The 14,745-nt window shown below is 41.2% G+C and overlaps 1 protein-coding gene across 2 annotated transcripts in view; it reads left to right on the top strand.

Annotated features, from left to right (window-relative positions):
* ndst3 (N-deacetylase/N-sulfotransferase (heparan glucosaminyl) 3) overlaps nt 1-14,745 on the top strand; it is a 44,265-nt gene that overhangs the window by 16,293 nt on the left and 13,227 nt on the right. For both annotated transcript variants that reach the window (XM_085778622.1, XM_085778633.1), the window contains exons 5-6: nt 408-593; nt 5,583-5,711. In XM_085778622.1, coding sequence (XP_085634748.1) covers nt 408-593; nt 5,583-5,711 — 315 coding nt within the window. The remainder of the gene's footprint in view (nt 1-407; nt 594-5,582; nt 5,712-14,745) is intronic.

The raw sequence follows: 14,745 nt of genomic DNA, 5'->3' as shown, positions 1-14,745 counted from the left end.
TGAATGTGATCATAAAGTGTGATCTCTAACCTCTATTGTACACACACATACATATGCCACTCCCTCATCCCCCCGGCCGCTGATGCTTAGCTTTGACAGTGTGTGTAGGTGTGTGTCAGAGCCAAGGACAACACCATCAGTCTACAAGATGCACCCAGCAAGCATCCACCCTCACACTCACACACATTCACATTCTCACACAAACTATATTTTTTTTAATTTCCAACCCGAAGGCCAACATCGTAACAAACAAAACACCTCCAGAAGGTCAGGCTGTCAGCCTCCATGTGTTGTTATGTGCTGTCATGTTTTTTTTTGCTGTCGTTGTAAGTGTACCATAACTTTTGTGTTTATGTAAACAATTCTCATGTATGTGCCTGTGTATGTGTGTATGTCCACTCCTCTAGGAACACAACATCCCAGTGGACATGGGTTACGCCGTGGCCCCTCACCACTCAGGTGTGTACCCGGTGCACATGCAGCTGTATGAGGCTTGGAGGCGAGTGTGGAACATCCGGGTCACCAGCACCGAAGAGTACCCCCACCTCAAGCCCGCCCGCTATCGTAAGGGCTTCATCCACAGCAACATCATGGTGAGGAGACATCACTGTTAATCACACATCTGTAAAACGCACACTATGCTCATCGGTATTTACATCCATGTATTCACTTTATTCACATCTGACATGTCGCAACGCTGCCTGCACATACGTAGTCCTTACCTGTTTGTTGGATTTTATTATACGGACAAATATCTTAACATTATTACATACAGTATTTGTCCCCTCTGTGTTAGCCTACTATGTTCCATTTTTTACAGGACTAGGGGTAATTTTCATTAAGCTTGTTGTTCACAGCGGTTTGTTGTGGTTGTCCCTGGGTACAAGTCAGTGATGGTGTAAACATTTTATAAAATATGTTGGCTTGGCAGACAGAGAACAGATGTGTGTTGTCTGGGAGGAAAAAAGGGGTGAGTCAGGTTGATCAGATAAACAAGATAAATATCACAGCCAAGTGCTTTATTTTGAAGTTATCATGTGTGCTCCATAACGTAACACCATTAATCGTGCAGGGGTCATGAATCAAACCTAACACTCAGCGCACGTTACATAGTGTCCGTGGCTGCCAGAGGAAAAATTATTTGCGTGATTCATCTGACTGAAAATAAAACAATAAATTATAAATTGTTATACATCAACGCAAGCTTAACTGCAGAGTCATTTAGTCACCAGAGTCTGATTGGATATGCTACTTCACCGCTCTGCACTCGTATCTTAGTTTGAAACACATTTTTTTATGCACTGTCTCCTTGTGCAAAAGTGTTTACTGAATAGTAACTTGCGTGCTGATTGTTTCCCACGGTATTAAAGAAAAACTCAATGATCCTGTCCGTTTTGTGGGACATATGAATTCTATGACCTTGTCTCATACGGCATGCTCAGCTCCATGTTGATTCAGTATTTAATGGTGGCCCTATGAGGCCCTATGAGGCTGAGCTTTTTCTCTGTGAATGCAGGTGCATGCATTTGTACATGTGTAGGATGCGTATAACAGAATTAGGATCTAGTAATGAGGGGCTTTTCATATTTTAATGCTTCAATAAATGATTCATCAGTGACTGTTTGAGATAGCAATAGAATGAAACTCTTGTCGCCCATTTCACTTAAGCAAGTTGTCCTTATCCCTCCCTCCGTCTCTCCTCCTCCCCTTCATTCACTTGTCAGTCAGGCTCTTTGTCAGTGTGCACAACTGCTCCCTTATTGACAAAAGAACCAATCACATCTGACACCAAAATTACCAGTCCACATAGTTCTGCTGTATTTCGGTCTTGAGCAAACAATTTGCTCAGACAGCTACGTCAATTTCCTAATCAGTCCTAGAAGTCTCCTTTTATTTCTTGTCATCTTGTCACACGGTCATAAAAGACAGCCACTTAATCCAACTTCTTTCTGATACAATGCCAAGCTGACAGTTTGACAGGCTATAATGTTATATTATACATTATCAATACAAAGGTATTTGAAGCATCAGTGAAATACTGAATTGAATAATAAGCCACTAAACAAAAATATACATTCAACTTTTTCCAACAAGATATATCACAAAGAAAGACAGAAAATAACATAGAAAAAACTGTCAAAAAAACCAACTTATTTTACACCAGGAGAAAAGATGCTTTAAATAAAAGCTAAAGTGGGAGTGGAGACTGAAATGAAATCCCCAACAAAAATTACTTTCACGCTCCCATCAACCTCAGTGACGGATGCAGCTTGTTCTCTGAAGCTTTTGTTCACATTGTCTTTCAAAAAAGCTATCTATACATTTGTTTTAGCTGGAATAGAGTTGACTCTTTTTTTTCCAGTTGGGAATTGGGCTCATGCATCAACATCACACTAATAGGGGAGCAAGGACGCATGCAAATCAGATTCATTGTTGAAGACTGGTGATCACGTAGCATTAGCCGAACGGCCCTCATCTCTCAGGTCTGTCAGTAATGGCTTGCTGATCGTGTTGCTTTATTATAAAATCTCAGATTGGAGAGTTGCAGGCTGTCTGAAGCCACTGTGCTCTTGTGCCAGATATTTAGGTCAGAGGTGTGCTAAAGGAAACGCATGTAACACAGGCACAAGGCAACATGGAGGAAAGGTCCCAGGCTAAGTTTTCACAATAAAATAACAGAAACAAGAACATCTGCAACTCCATAAATACAAAGCGCTCAAAAGATAAACAGTTATTAAACAGACCCCTTAGATCACGTCGTTCTATCAAATGCTATTTACAAAGATGTATGCACAAGTATGTATTAGTAGTTATTAAATATTTAAAACTGAGAAGAAATGTGAAAGCAGTGCAAGAAAAATAGAGAAAGGCCCATCTTTTGCTCCAAGACATTGCATGCTGCACTGACTAAATAGCGAAGGGAGGCTAGGAAAAAGAAAAAAAAAGAGAAAAAAAAAGGAAGCTTAGCTCATGGAGGCGGAACATTTTTCTGAGAGGCAGTTTTTGTGTGATATTTGTGCATGTGTATGTATGTGCACCTCAGTCCATGCTGAATTTGAATTTTAAATTACTTCACCATAAACCGGCTTGTGAGCTCTCAGGTTCAGATAATTCATCTCGCTTCCTGACCTCTCATAAAGTTACTCTCAGACTTTTATTCACATCCCCCCCCCGTTTTCGCGGGCTTTCACATTTTTTCACTTCCAATTTTTCGAGCAATTTCTGTCTATTAATCTCCTTCCCCTCTGCCTCTCACTCCATCTTTGTTTGCTCTGAGGAGGACAGGACGTTGTCTTAAGGCTGTAAAATTGGTGTTTGTGTGTCTCTGTCAGCAGATTGAGAGCCACCCACTGGACCCACAGTATCAGAACAAATCAGACTGAGATATGGGACTGTGTGTGTGTGTGTGTGTGTGTGTGTGTGTGCATGCATGTGTGCAACTGTGCGTGTGTGCACCCGCACAAACATGCATACGTGTGTGTGTGTATTTCTTTTTAAAATGTACTATATCAGTTTGAGCTATAGCTCTGTGGATAATTGGTTTGGTGAAATAGTGCTGAGTGTCTGTGGCTCTGGTGGCCTTCTCTTTCTCTGTCTCGCTCTCACTCCGTTTCCTTCTCTCTCTCTCTCTCTCTCTCTGTCCTCCCCCCTCATGTGGGTGTGTGTGTGTGAGTGTGAACGAGTCTGGGGTGTTTTATAGATAAACCAATATCTACGCTTCCAGCCTTTACTCTCTATTTCACACAGAGAAGTGCTCCACAAGGAGTTCACAATAAAGACCTCTTCTCTTCTCTTCTCTTCTCTTCTCTTCTCTTCTCTTCTCTTCTCTTCTCTTCTCTTCTCTTCTCTTCTCTTCTCTTCTCTTCTCTTCTCTTCTCTTCTCTTAATGATCCAATGAAAAAGCGATTAGTTCATCAGCTACTGAACACTTGATCTTGCACGCTTCTGGTCTTTCATCGCTGTTTATGTATCACTTCAGGCTTTCTAAAGTATAATCAAGTAATGAATATTCATATATTTGCATTGGCCTTGACTTGTTTGGACCATGCTTTATTACCGTTTATGTAAAGTCTCCCTGATAATTCAATCAACATTAGATCTCAGACTCAAAGCCAAAAACAATGTTACTGTTGTCGACTCAGTTGTTGCTGTCGCTTATCCAACCGTAACACTGTTCGATTTACTTGTAGCGATAAAAAGAATCAGAGAAATTGACATTAAGGAACCTGCTTTTGTTACGTAATCAAGGCACAGAGTATATGCGGCTCACACAAAAGGCATGGGGGTGTCCTTTAACTATTTTCATGGCCAAGGGTGTGCAGTGCACCTGTTTGAGCTGGGATTAGAAGTAATCCATTATCATCTCCTCCTGCTTCGGTAAACAGCGAGTCACTAAAATACCAAACAGGTGTAGGTGAGGTGGGGGGGGGGTACCAGTGCCCTAGGAAGATTTAACTTAACCAGTGCAAATCAATGTGTTGTGCTATGCACCTGCATGAGAATAGTGTCTCTGCTGCTGTAGTGAAGTACTCTAAGCTGGGCAGCTCTTCAAGACTTTTACTATAGCTCAAGCACACTGGAGGCACTAAATGCTGTTCCCTTTGAAAACCCTAATTTGACACTTGCAGGCCTCTCTCACATGTTGATTTGTCATAATAGTAAAAGCACAGGTGGAACTAAAAGCATTTAATGATGGCTCCTTTCTATTTAAGTGTCCCGGTACGTTGTGTCGGTGAGCCACATGCACAATAGCAGCGTCCTGGAACTGGAACACCTAAGTGGAACAGAGCTATCAATCGTGTTATTAATTACACTTGTGCTTTTTATTCTATGACAAGTCGAAATGCCAGCTGCTGTGAAAAAAAAGGTCTGTTACACGCTGCAAGAATTTGACTCGAACCATCTGTAGAAGTGACACCTGTGCTTCTTCACTGTGATAATTAACATTACCATATGCTGTACGACACGACACATCAGAGTACCCTGACCTGCTCTCCTGCCCGCTTCTCATATTTATTAACTGCCGTGTAGAAGAGCTTAACTCTACAGCTGTATGCTTCATCCATACATCTGTCATCTTTTATGCTGCCAGATAAATTACTTTCGTTATTTTACATCTTCTCTCTGTAGCCAGTTTATTTGTACTTTGGGCTTGAAATAGGTGAGCGATCAGGAACCACCTGCTTTAGTCTCCTTTTTAATCTGAAATCGTTGTTTCACTGTTTGATTTGACATGCCACTTTAAGGGAAGTAGCACTGATTTTAACTTTTAAAGTCTGCATACAGGTCTTTGCATTACTCATGCAGAACTGGGAAAAGCTGTATGAAGTCTTTTGTGGCTCCAGAGAGAGCTTAGTGAAATCAGATTAAAATACCAGTGTTAGGAGTGCAGTACAGAATCAGTAGAGTACACTTTGATGGGTCATTGAAAACAACAGAATCTCATTTTGTCCTGAACATTAGTACCTGCTGTTATCATAAGCTATTTGTTCATTGACACAACTTGTAAACTGAAGATGTGATGTGATAGTAACAACAGCTCCTTTTGTTGCATGTCTGTGTGTGTGTGTGTGTGTGTGTAGGTGCTGCCTCGTCAGACGTGCGGCCTGTTTACTCACACCATCTACTATAAGGAATACCCTGGTGGACCTAAGGAACTGGACAAAAGCATCCGTGGGGGAGAGCTGTTTCTCACCGTGCTGCTCAACCCAGTGAGTCACAGACAATCATACACACATGTGCAAGCAGATATACAGACTGAGGAACAGGGAGCACTGTTGCTTTCTATTTTGATTTTTGCTCCTTAAAGCGGCACCCACTGGGTTTCCCTCTCTCTCTCTCTCTCTGTGTCTCTCTCTCTCTCTGTAAAGGTAACTTCCACTCTGTCTGGTTCAGTCTTTTTCATTTTTGCTTTGTGTGTGTGTGTGTGTAGGTACGTGCGTGCATGTGTGTGCGTCTGTCTCTTTTCCTGTCAGGGGCTGCTTCTCACTGTGGAGCTGTGTTCATCTCCCCACTTTAAATTAGGTCTCACCACAGGGGGGTTGCTGTCACACATGCACACACACGCATGCACACACACAAACATACACGGACGCACACACCCTCCCTCTCGTGCTTACCCCCGCTGCGTATGTCAGCTCAACTTGATTCTGCTTTGAATTAAAGAACAGAATTAGGGTTTGGTGGCGGTTAAGATGCTCATCCATGTGCACACGCTCAGGAGCGTGCACGGCCACTGTTAAAGGCAGGCATAGAAATTCACAGGAATTATCCCCAAACAATCTCTCTCAGAGTTGGTCCACACACGTGCCGTGCACATGCACAAACACACCCGAAGCCAAAGATGCTCGTGGAGCAGCAGTAGGCTGTATTGAAGTGTCAGGTAGGGGAGTGCTGAACTAGAGGAGCTGTCAGAACTCAGGGAACATCACAGAGTCGTGCAGCTCCGCACAACAACCCAATCCAACCCTTTCTTCTCTCTCTGCGCCACTTTGTCTCTGTCTGTCTTTCTTTTTGATACTATGTTTTATTTCTCTCTAAATATCTCTCCATCTTTTCTGTCTCTTTTCCCGATACCTTTCTTTTTTCTTTCTTTGATTCATTCTTTCTTTGATATTTTCCTTGTGTTTTTCTTTTTTGTCTTTATTCTGTCTTCCATCCTTTGCTTGCTGTTTGCTGTTATTTTTCATTACGTCTATTTCTGTGTCTCTGCCTGTACCCCTGTTTCGTTCCTTGAACACATTGTGGAACCATTTTAGAATTATAATTTATGACATTTTCAAAGAAAGATGATGTACTATTTTTTAAAGCTAAGTTAGGAATGGGTTCATATTCAGTTCAAAATAACACTAAAATTGCCTAATTGTCCTGTTCCTAACTTTTCTGAATTAGGTAACTCTAGAAGTGTTTTGCCTAACAGCAGCAGTGGTTTGCTTATAATAGGAAAAGAACTAGGTGGTTGAAGTAAAAATTACAAGGAGTTGAATTTACAGCTTTGTGTTGTGCTCAATTGCTTGTTATGTGTTGTTACAGTAAGTGAGACAAAATGTTTGAACACAAGGAGTGAACACAGTGGGGAGTTTGTAGTAAACAAACACCTCCTAGGCTGTCTTTACACTGCAGGTCTTGATGCCCAATTCCGATTTGTTGCCTATATCCGATTTTTTTGACGGTCTATTTACATGTTCTATCAGAAGTGACCCAGATCTGATAATCTGCATTTACACCTGCTGTGCCTGCATGAAACGACCCGCTGGAAATAAACTAGTGATTTCAGGAAATTGTCACGTAATAATATAAGAATATTTTTAAACAAAGGTGAGTCTGGTGTTCAGAGTTTATATCCAACACGTCACTTACAAAGTGAACGTTACAAAATAACGTTAGTGAAGTGGCTGCGTGGAGCGGAGCTGCTGTGAGATGAGCAGCTGAGTGACGGTGACAGTTGTGCCACCGTTTGATCCTCCGTCGCTCACGTCGTGAGGACGGGACAGCCTCACACATTTGTATACAATGTTTGTTTTTCCTCTCTTGGTTTCTTATCGGCTCCGTTCAGTTTTTGCCGGTAGGAAAACGTGAAATCTGGTGTTTATCTCGTGCTCCCTCGCTTGCCCTCGTATCGATTCGCATAGAATGTTACTGTAGTGGCTATATGAAAACAAGAACTAGTGAGGGGGAAAAAAACAGACGCGCGGACACCACAAAAATTATTTTTTTAATTTATTTAAACCTTTATTTTAACTCGTTGGTCACTGAGGTTTCCCTCATTTACAGGGACGACGAGTTTATTAAACACTGTAACGCCTGTGACAGTGATTACAGCTGGCCACAGCTGGCCACGGTAGTCCCGGTCAGCCCCACGTGTCAATCACGGACTACAGAGGTTCAGCGAGACGCGTGAGCACGTGAATTAATATTATCATTGATGACGTATGACACGCATTGCCAGGGAAGATCCGATCTGTCTGTTTAGACTGCAGTCGCATTGGCAGAGATCCGATTTGTATCTGATTTATTTCCACATATAACGGGGGTCTGAATCTGATCTGACAATATCCGATTCCATGCGCATTTGTCCCGTTTACACATTCATGTTACAGATCCGATCTGAGCCACTTGAGAGAAAAAAATCGGAATTGGGCCACTTGAACCGTGCAGTGTAAAGACAGCCCTAGTCACCTGTTCATGTTAAAGTCCTCATCACAGCCAATTTGATGCTCCAAAGAATTAATATTAGTAGTCACTAATAATTTTTTGGCCTTTAGCAAAAAAAATCCCTGTAGCTCTTAGCATGAGCACAACATACTGAAATGACAATTGCTGAACAAACAAACAGGAACAATGGCAGTTTTATATTTGAGCAAGGTTTCGGCACCTGCAGTCTTTATTTATTTTATTTTTATTCAAGTATCAAGTATGGAAGCATGCAAATGAAATAAACAAAAAACAAAATATACTGACACGGTATGGAAATCTATCAAACCTGCTCTTACAAAAATTCACATTAATCCACCTCCATCTGTAAAAAAGGACGAATGGAATGGCTGGACTGAGTAAACATTTTGCTTCCTAAGATCAAGGCAACTATAGCCTTCATATTCACCTTTTTTTTGATGTTTCTTCAAGTTTTGTCAAAATATTTTTCCTTTCCGTCTGAAGATGTGTAAGCATATCCCAATATCTGACCGAGAGAGTACCACTTGAGGGTAAAAAACAGTATTATTGCAAAACACGTAGACCTTAATTATAATGTGGTGCTTTCTCAAATACAGTAAAGCCCCAGAACAGGAATGCATCACTGATGTTATACTAATAATGATGATAATAATAACGATGGTCCTTGGAATGTTAACAATTATCTGACATTATGTTTTTTACAGTGCAGCTACTGTAATGTGACATACTGTATGTCGATGCTCATTATAATTATAACAGTGTTATGCTATAATACCATTATGCAGAAAAACAATATAAACACATTTTTTGTAAGTGAAATATATAAAATTCAATTAAAACAACAACAAAGCAGCATCAGAAAAATTAGACGATATTACCATTAATTAAATTAATTGAAAGCTATTGCTCTGTAATAACCACGTTAATGCTCAGTTTCCTAATTGTTGTCTGGGCCTCAGATTTTTAGTTTTGTGATTTTATTTTTAAAAATCCCACGTCTCTACAGATAATTTAATTTGTGTGCGTGTGCGCTAATACAATAGTGGACTGGTTAGCCAATAGAGGACACACCACTGTTGATTATGCTGTAAATCATGCTACAACTCTATTTTGAATTCAGTCATAGCCCCGAATTGACCTGCAGGTGTGAGTTGTGAAGTTCGTACTCTCTGTGGTGAAGTTCATAGTCTCCACTTTGACTTCAGAATTTAGTGAGTATCTCAATAATTGAATCCTTGACCTCAAAACCGCTATGTAGGCCTCTGAGTCTGTGAGCCAGTTGGCAGGGGCCATTTGAACAGTCTTTTTGTCAAGCTTTTGTGTCTGTCCTTTGGAAGTCAGACATCAAAATTCAGTAAGTTACCAGAGAGGTGAACCTGTAGCCTTAAAATTTCATTCCTCTAAGACCCTGAACCATTTGGTCCAACACTGTATTTCTTAGAGCCTGAACTTATAACCTAAAAAAAAAAGAAATTTCAGAACTTCCAAGCTATTCAACGCTAGTTTAAGGAGGCATTCAAAGGCTCTAGGAAACAAAGATCAAAATGTCAGCCCAAAAAGCTCATGCTGTTGCAGGACTGTATGGAAGGTTTGAGGTTGTGAGTTAAATTCTTGAAGAGAAGTGTGACGGGGGCTCAGTGGATTTGGTGTGTTCACGACCGTAAGGCACTCGTGCACCTTTTGTTGATACATGAAACATCAAAACCATCCTGCTGTTGTTTTCATATGACCCTTTTAATCCATTGCTTATCCTTGAAGATTTTCTTATTAGTACATTTCAAAATGAGTAATGAGTTATTTATTTATTTTACAAAAATAAATATTTAAGGAGACTGGTCCCTTTAGTATACTTTCTGTTAAACAGCCAACCTGTAGTCTGAAAGCCTGCCTGGGGCAACAAACCATTCACATTGTGAAGGTGTGTGAATGAGACCCTGCTTCAGCCTGCAGAGTCAGTGCTGTGTGAACGTAAACATTTGAACACCTGCATGTCACCTCTTTGCTATGAATGGAATAAATGTAAAATAGAGTTTTAGACTTAATTATAGCATGTCCGACGTCCGACAATGTCCTCTGATAGTGCATGTGTAACAACACACAGACACGCATGCACGCACTCACACACTGTACACACAGATGTATATTACATAAGAGTTGAAAATTCTTCTTGAGAGTCAGAAACACACAGAGGCTAATTACATTTTTCCCACTTCTTCTGCTATCTCTTGTTCTTCTCTGTGACTCCATTCCTATCTTAATCAGTGTAACAAAAGATGAAACTCTTCTCTTGTTGTATCTCTTAATGAAGAGACCTATTAAACATAAAAGCAATTTAAACACTAAATGAGCACTATCTGCCATGATGTTCTTCCACACACACACACACACACACACACACACGGTTACACATACATACAGACGGATGATTCATTTTCACTTCTGCCTGCTGTTTCCATTTTCAGACGCACAAGCTTTCATTAGTGTGTGCACTTTGTGTGTGTAATCAATAGTGCTCTGTAGCTCACTGCTTTAGTCCCCCGGGGGTTTCCTATTGTTTGATGATCTGCACATTGGTAACATTGTCACTTCCCATTCAGTGACTTTAAATCACACTTGGCCTGTTGTGGCAGTTTACCACCGACAGCAACCAACATATTGGATTTGTCTGTAGTGCATGTGCATGTGTGTGTGTGTGTGTGTGTGTGTGTGTGTGTGCGCTTGCATGTGTATGTTTGGATACTTTCACATCATTCTGGGCTGCATCAGCAGTCACTGAGCTCCCCAACTCACACATAAGCTCGACAATCAATTGGACGACCTAGACTCTGCAAACAGCCAATAGGGCACAAGTCATTCCCCAATAAATGGCCAGGGAGATGGTGAGAGAGCGGGAGAAGGGGAGGGGATGTGGGACGGGGGGCTGGGTGAGAAGGTGGCAGACAGATTGAGATTTAATTTTCAGGTCACGGCATCTTGTGTCACTTGAGAATCCAGACACATACAGAGAGGAAGTGATGCACATACAGACCCGTGCACACAGATGCACCCAAACACACACACACACACACACACACACACACACACACGTGTCTGTGTGTCTGTGTGTCTGTCAGCATCCCAGTATCTGCATAGGTGTGCATGTGTATATTTGTATAAATGTGTGTACAGCTGACATAAGCACAGTTGTAGACATACATCAGGGCTGACATTTAGCGCTTAGCTCTGCCACTAAGCTTATTAGCCAAACACCAAATATCAGCACAATCTTCCTCCTTGCTAGCCTTCTGTTTTACCCAGTGTGCACCATCACATACTTTACCTTCCTCTCCTGTCCGGAGCTTCTATCTCTCTCTACCGCATTCTCTCCTTTTTTTCAAAATATTTTTTCAACTTGTCCATGTCAACTGTGCTCACAAATGTGAATCTTTCAACACTTCTTTTTGTCTCATTTTCACTCCTTCCTTCCTTCCCTTTCTTGGTAGTCCTGCTGATTGCTACTGAAGGCTTTGGCAGCTCATCAACACATACAGGCTCTCCAATGCACACATACACACACACACACACGCTAACACACACACACACACACACACACACACACACTTTTAGTTAAATACACATACACAGACTCACAATAAGCTACAATGCAAACAGGAGGAGAAATTAGAAAGTGAGAGTGAAGCAATGAAAGATGGCAGGAAGGACAGGGCTGGTGGATGCTGACTGGAGCTGGCAAAATAAATCGAATTGAAATCATTTGCTATATTGACGTTCAGCTTTCAATTATCCACTGATGAGACAGAGACAGCGGAATGGACTGTGAGAAAGACAGAGAGAAGAGAGCCAGTGTAAGGATGAAAATGGAGAGAGAGGACGATTGGGAGGGAGGGAAGAGGGAGGAATGAAAACAGGGAGTGGGGGGATTGTAGGCTTTTCTTTAGTAGTAATAACAATTCAATCAAGGGGAAATGTATGTGGAACTAAGTGGACTGTAATGGGAATCGGGCAGCTACAGCTACACATTGAAGAAGATGAAGCAGCAGAGAAGGCAGGGACAGACACAACGAGGTAGAAGATAGGGGATAATAGAAAGTATACTACCACTTAAACTTAAAGTGAACACAAAATGTGGTTTGTCAAGTAATTCAACACACTTAGCTGTTATTCTGACGGGAAATTATACCACAGAGTGCCACATTCAATTAAATTCCACATGGTGTAGGCAAAACATCCTTCTTAATTTCACAGTTAGTTTTATTTTATCAGCCTTTTCATATTCTTCGTATACGGTGTTATACCAGGGAAAAAAAACAAAAAAACGTATAATATATATTTATATTTCACTTATATTTAGTGTGTGTATTTTCTTTTAAGATTTTTGATTCCCCACTGGCAAAAATGCAAATGCAACAATTTCAATTAGCTTTTCGAAAATACGATTTTTTGTACTCCATGTTAGACAAAAGCAACAATTTGTGATGATCCTTTTGCAATGTACTGCACAGACAGACAGACAGACAGACAGACAGACAGACAGACAGACAGACAGAGAAGGTAGACAGACCCGTGGAAAAAAAAAACATCCTCAACCGAAGGCCAGTAAAACAAGTAATTTCTTTAAAAATGTAATCATGTTCAAGGGGATTGAACATGTCACAAACTCAAATACATGACTGATGTTCTCTTAATCTTCCAAGACATGACATTTGTGTTTGTACGTGTGTGTCTGTGTGTCTGTGTGTCTGTGTGTTCATGTAGTGTATGGATTTTGAAGAACATCGCTCCCATGTTGGACTGACATGCTTCATCAGAGCATCTAGGTCAGCATGAGATTGTAGAGAGGAGGAGGGAAGAAAAAAAACATGAAGTGACTTTTTGAAGCAGACGAGAGAGTGAGAGCAAGACATTAAAAGCAAAGAAGAAGGAGGAGGAAATGAAGCTGCATAGGAGCAAAGAGGGCAAAAGACAAGGGACAAAGATAAAAAAGAGGGAGGCTGTGATGGTGGATTTATTTCTCTTATTTAAACATTTCTCTCCCAGTCCAGTTCCAAGAATGATTGGAGCCCAATTCTGGTGTTAAATTATTAGCGCAATATTCTTTATTAAAGGCACATAGGGGATCCAAAGTAATCCAATATTCAGGGAATGAGACATGGCACTAGATGCTGAGAAAAGGTTTATATGGTTCAGTTAATTGAATCCTTAGCCACCGAAAGTGTTTGGGGCTTGCACAGAGTCTGGAGATTAACATTTCTCTCTTTTTGTTTTTTAATTCAGATTCACCTGCCAAGGTTACACTCTCATCTTCGCCTGTTAACCCACTCTGTGATTTTTTTCCCTCTTTCTTTTCTGCAATTACAAACACAAATCATCTTCCCACTCTGCCTTTGTTTAATTTGGCAGCCAGTGCTTAAGCTCCATAATGAATGTTTCCATGTTCAATAACACTCCGATTCTCTCTCTCAATCTCCCTCCCCCTCTCTCGTTTACTCTCTGTCTTTCATGCTAACACACCAGGAAAAAAAAAAAAAAAAAACTTAACGCACATACAGCCTCACAGTGAGACATCATAGAGTATTGAGTAGTTTGAAGGAAACATAAATCACTTTTTGATCACTTTGCCTGCTTTCAAAGAAACAGCACAAAACAACAGGAAAAGGGAAGAGGTCGAAGATTTCAACATAGTTTATAGTATCTTATTTACTCAGGTCAGATTTGTCGGTCTTTGCTTTATTTCACTACAAGCGCTTCTTATTTTGTAATATTCACATCAGACCCTATCTCCTCAGTCCCAACTGTGAATAGATGTTTCAAGTGAAACATTGTCAAATTTAATTTGACACTTCTCTAAGAGTAGCGCTTCAAGTTCTGCTTCGGTGCAACGGTTTTTACTGCCATGTATTTCTGTTGCTCCTGGTCGTGTGCTAGTTGATGCCTCGACAGTGGTTCCACATTGTTGCTCTAACATCAGCTAGATTGATATGAAGCAGGCATGGCTGGATGGTACGCTGCTGGTTTGCCGAGAGTGAGCACAAGATATGAAAGCAGTGGCAGATGCACGCAATTGTGCTGGCATACACAAATGCAGGAACACATAAACAATTACGCTGACATGCACAGACACTCGCGTACACATAAAGAATCGCTCCGACATGCATATACCACTGCTCCTCTCTGCTCTTTCAGTGTTGCTTTCTTTGTCACAAAGACACACACAAGTGGCAACACACGTCTGTTCCTCTTTCTCCCTCCCACATTGTCTCACACACACACGCACACACACACACACACACACACACACACACACACACACACACACACACACACACACACACTCCTCCCATCAGTATTCGGAGGCGATCAGTATTCTGAACAGCTTTCCAGGTTGGCCGGACGCTGATCCATCAAACCCCGACACTGTGTCGCTTTGTATCTACGGCAACCTTCAGCGTTAAAGAGAAGCACCGACACTCCTCTGTCATCAGAAAATTCACAGCATTTTCTGTGTTCTCCCAAATACACTGACACACAGTCTCCCATGCACATGCAGACACACACACATGCTCACATCCA

Source organism: Trachurus japonicus, chromosome 1 (genome assembly GCF_045865225.1).
Source record: "Trachurus japonicus isolate A0001 chromosome 1, Traja_1.0".
NCBI lineage: Eukaryota > Metazoa > Chordata > Actinopteri > Carangiformes > Carangidae > Trachurus > Trachurus japonicus.
Note: the sequence above shows the minus strand (reverse complement) of the source record. Positions and strands in the feature narration are given on the sequence as shown.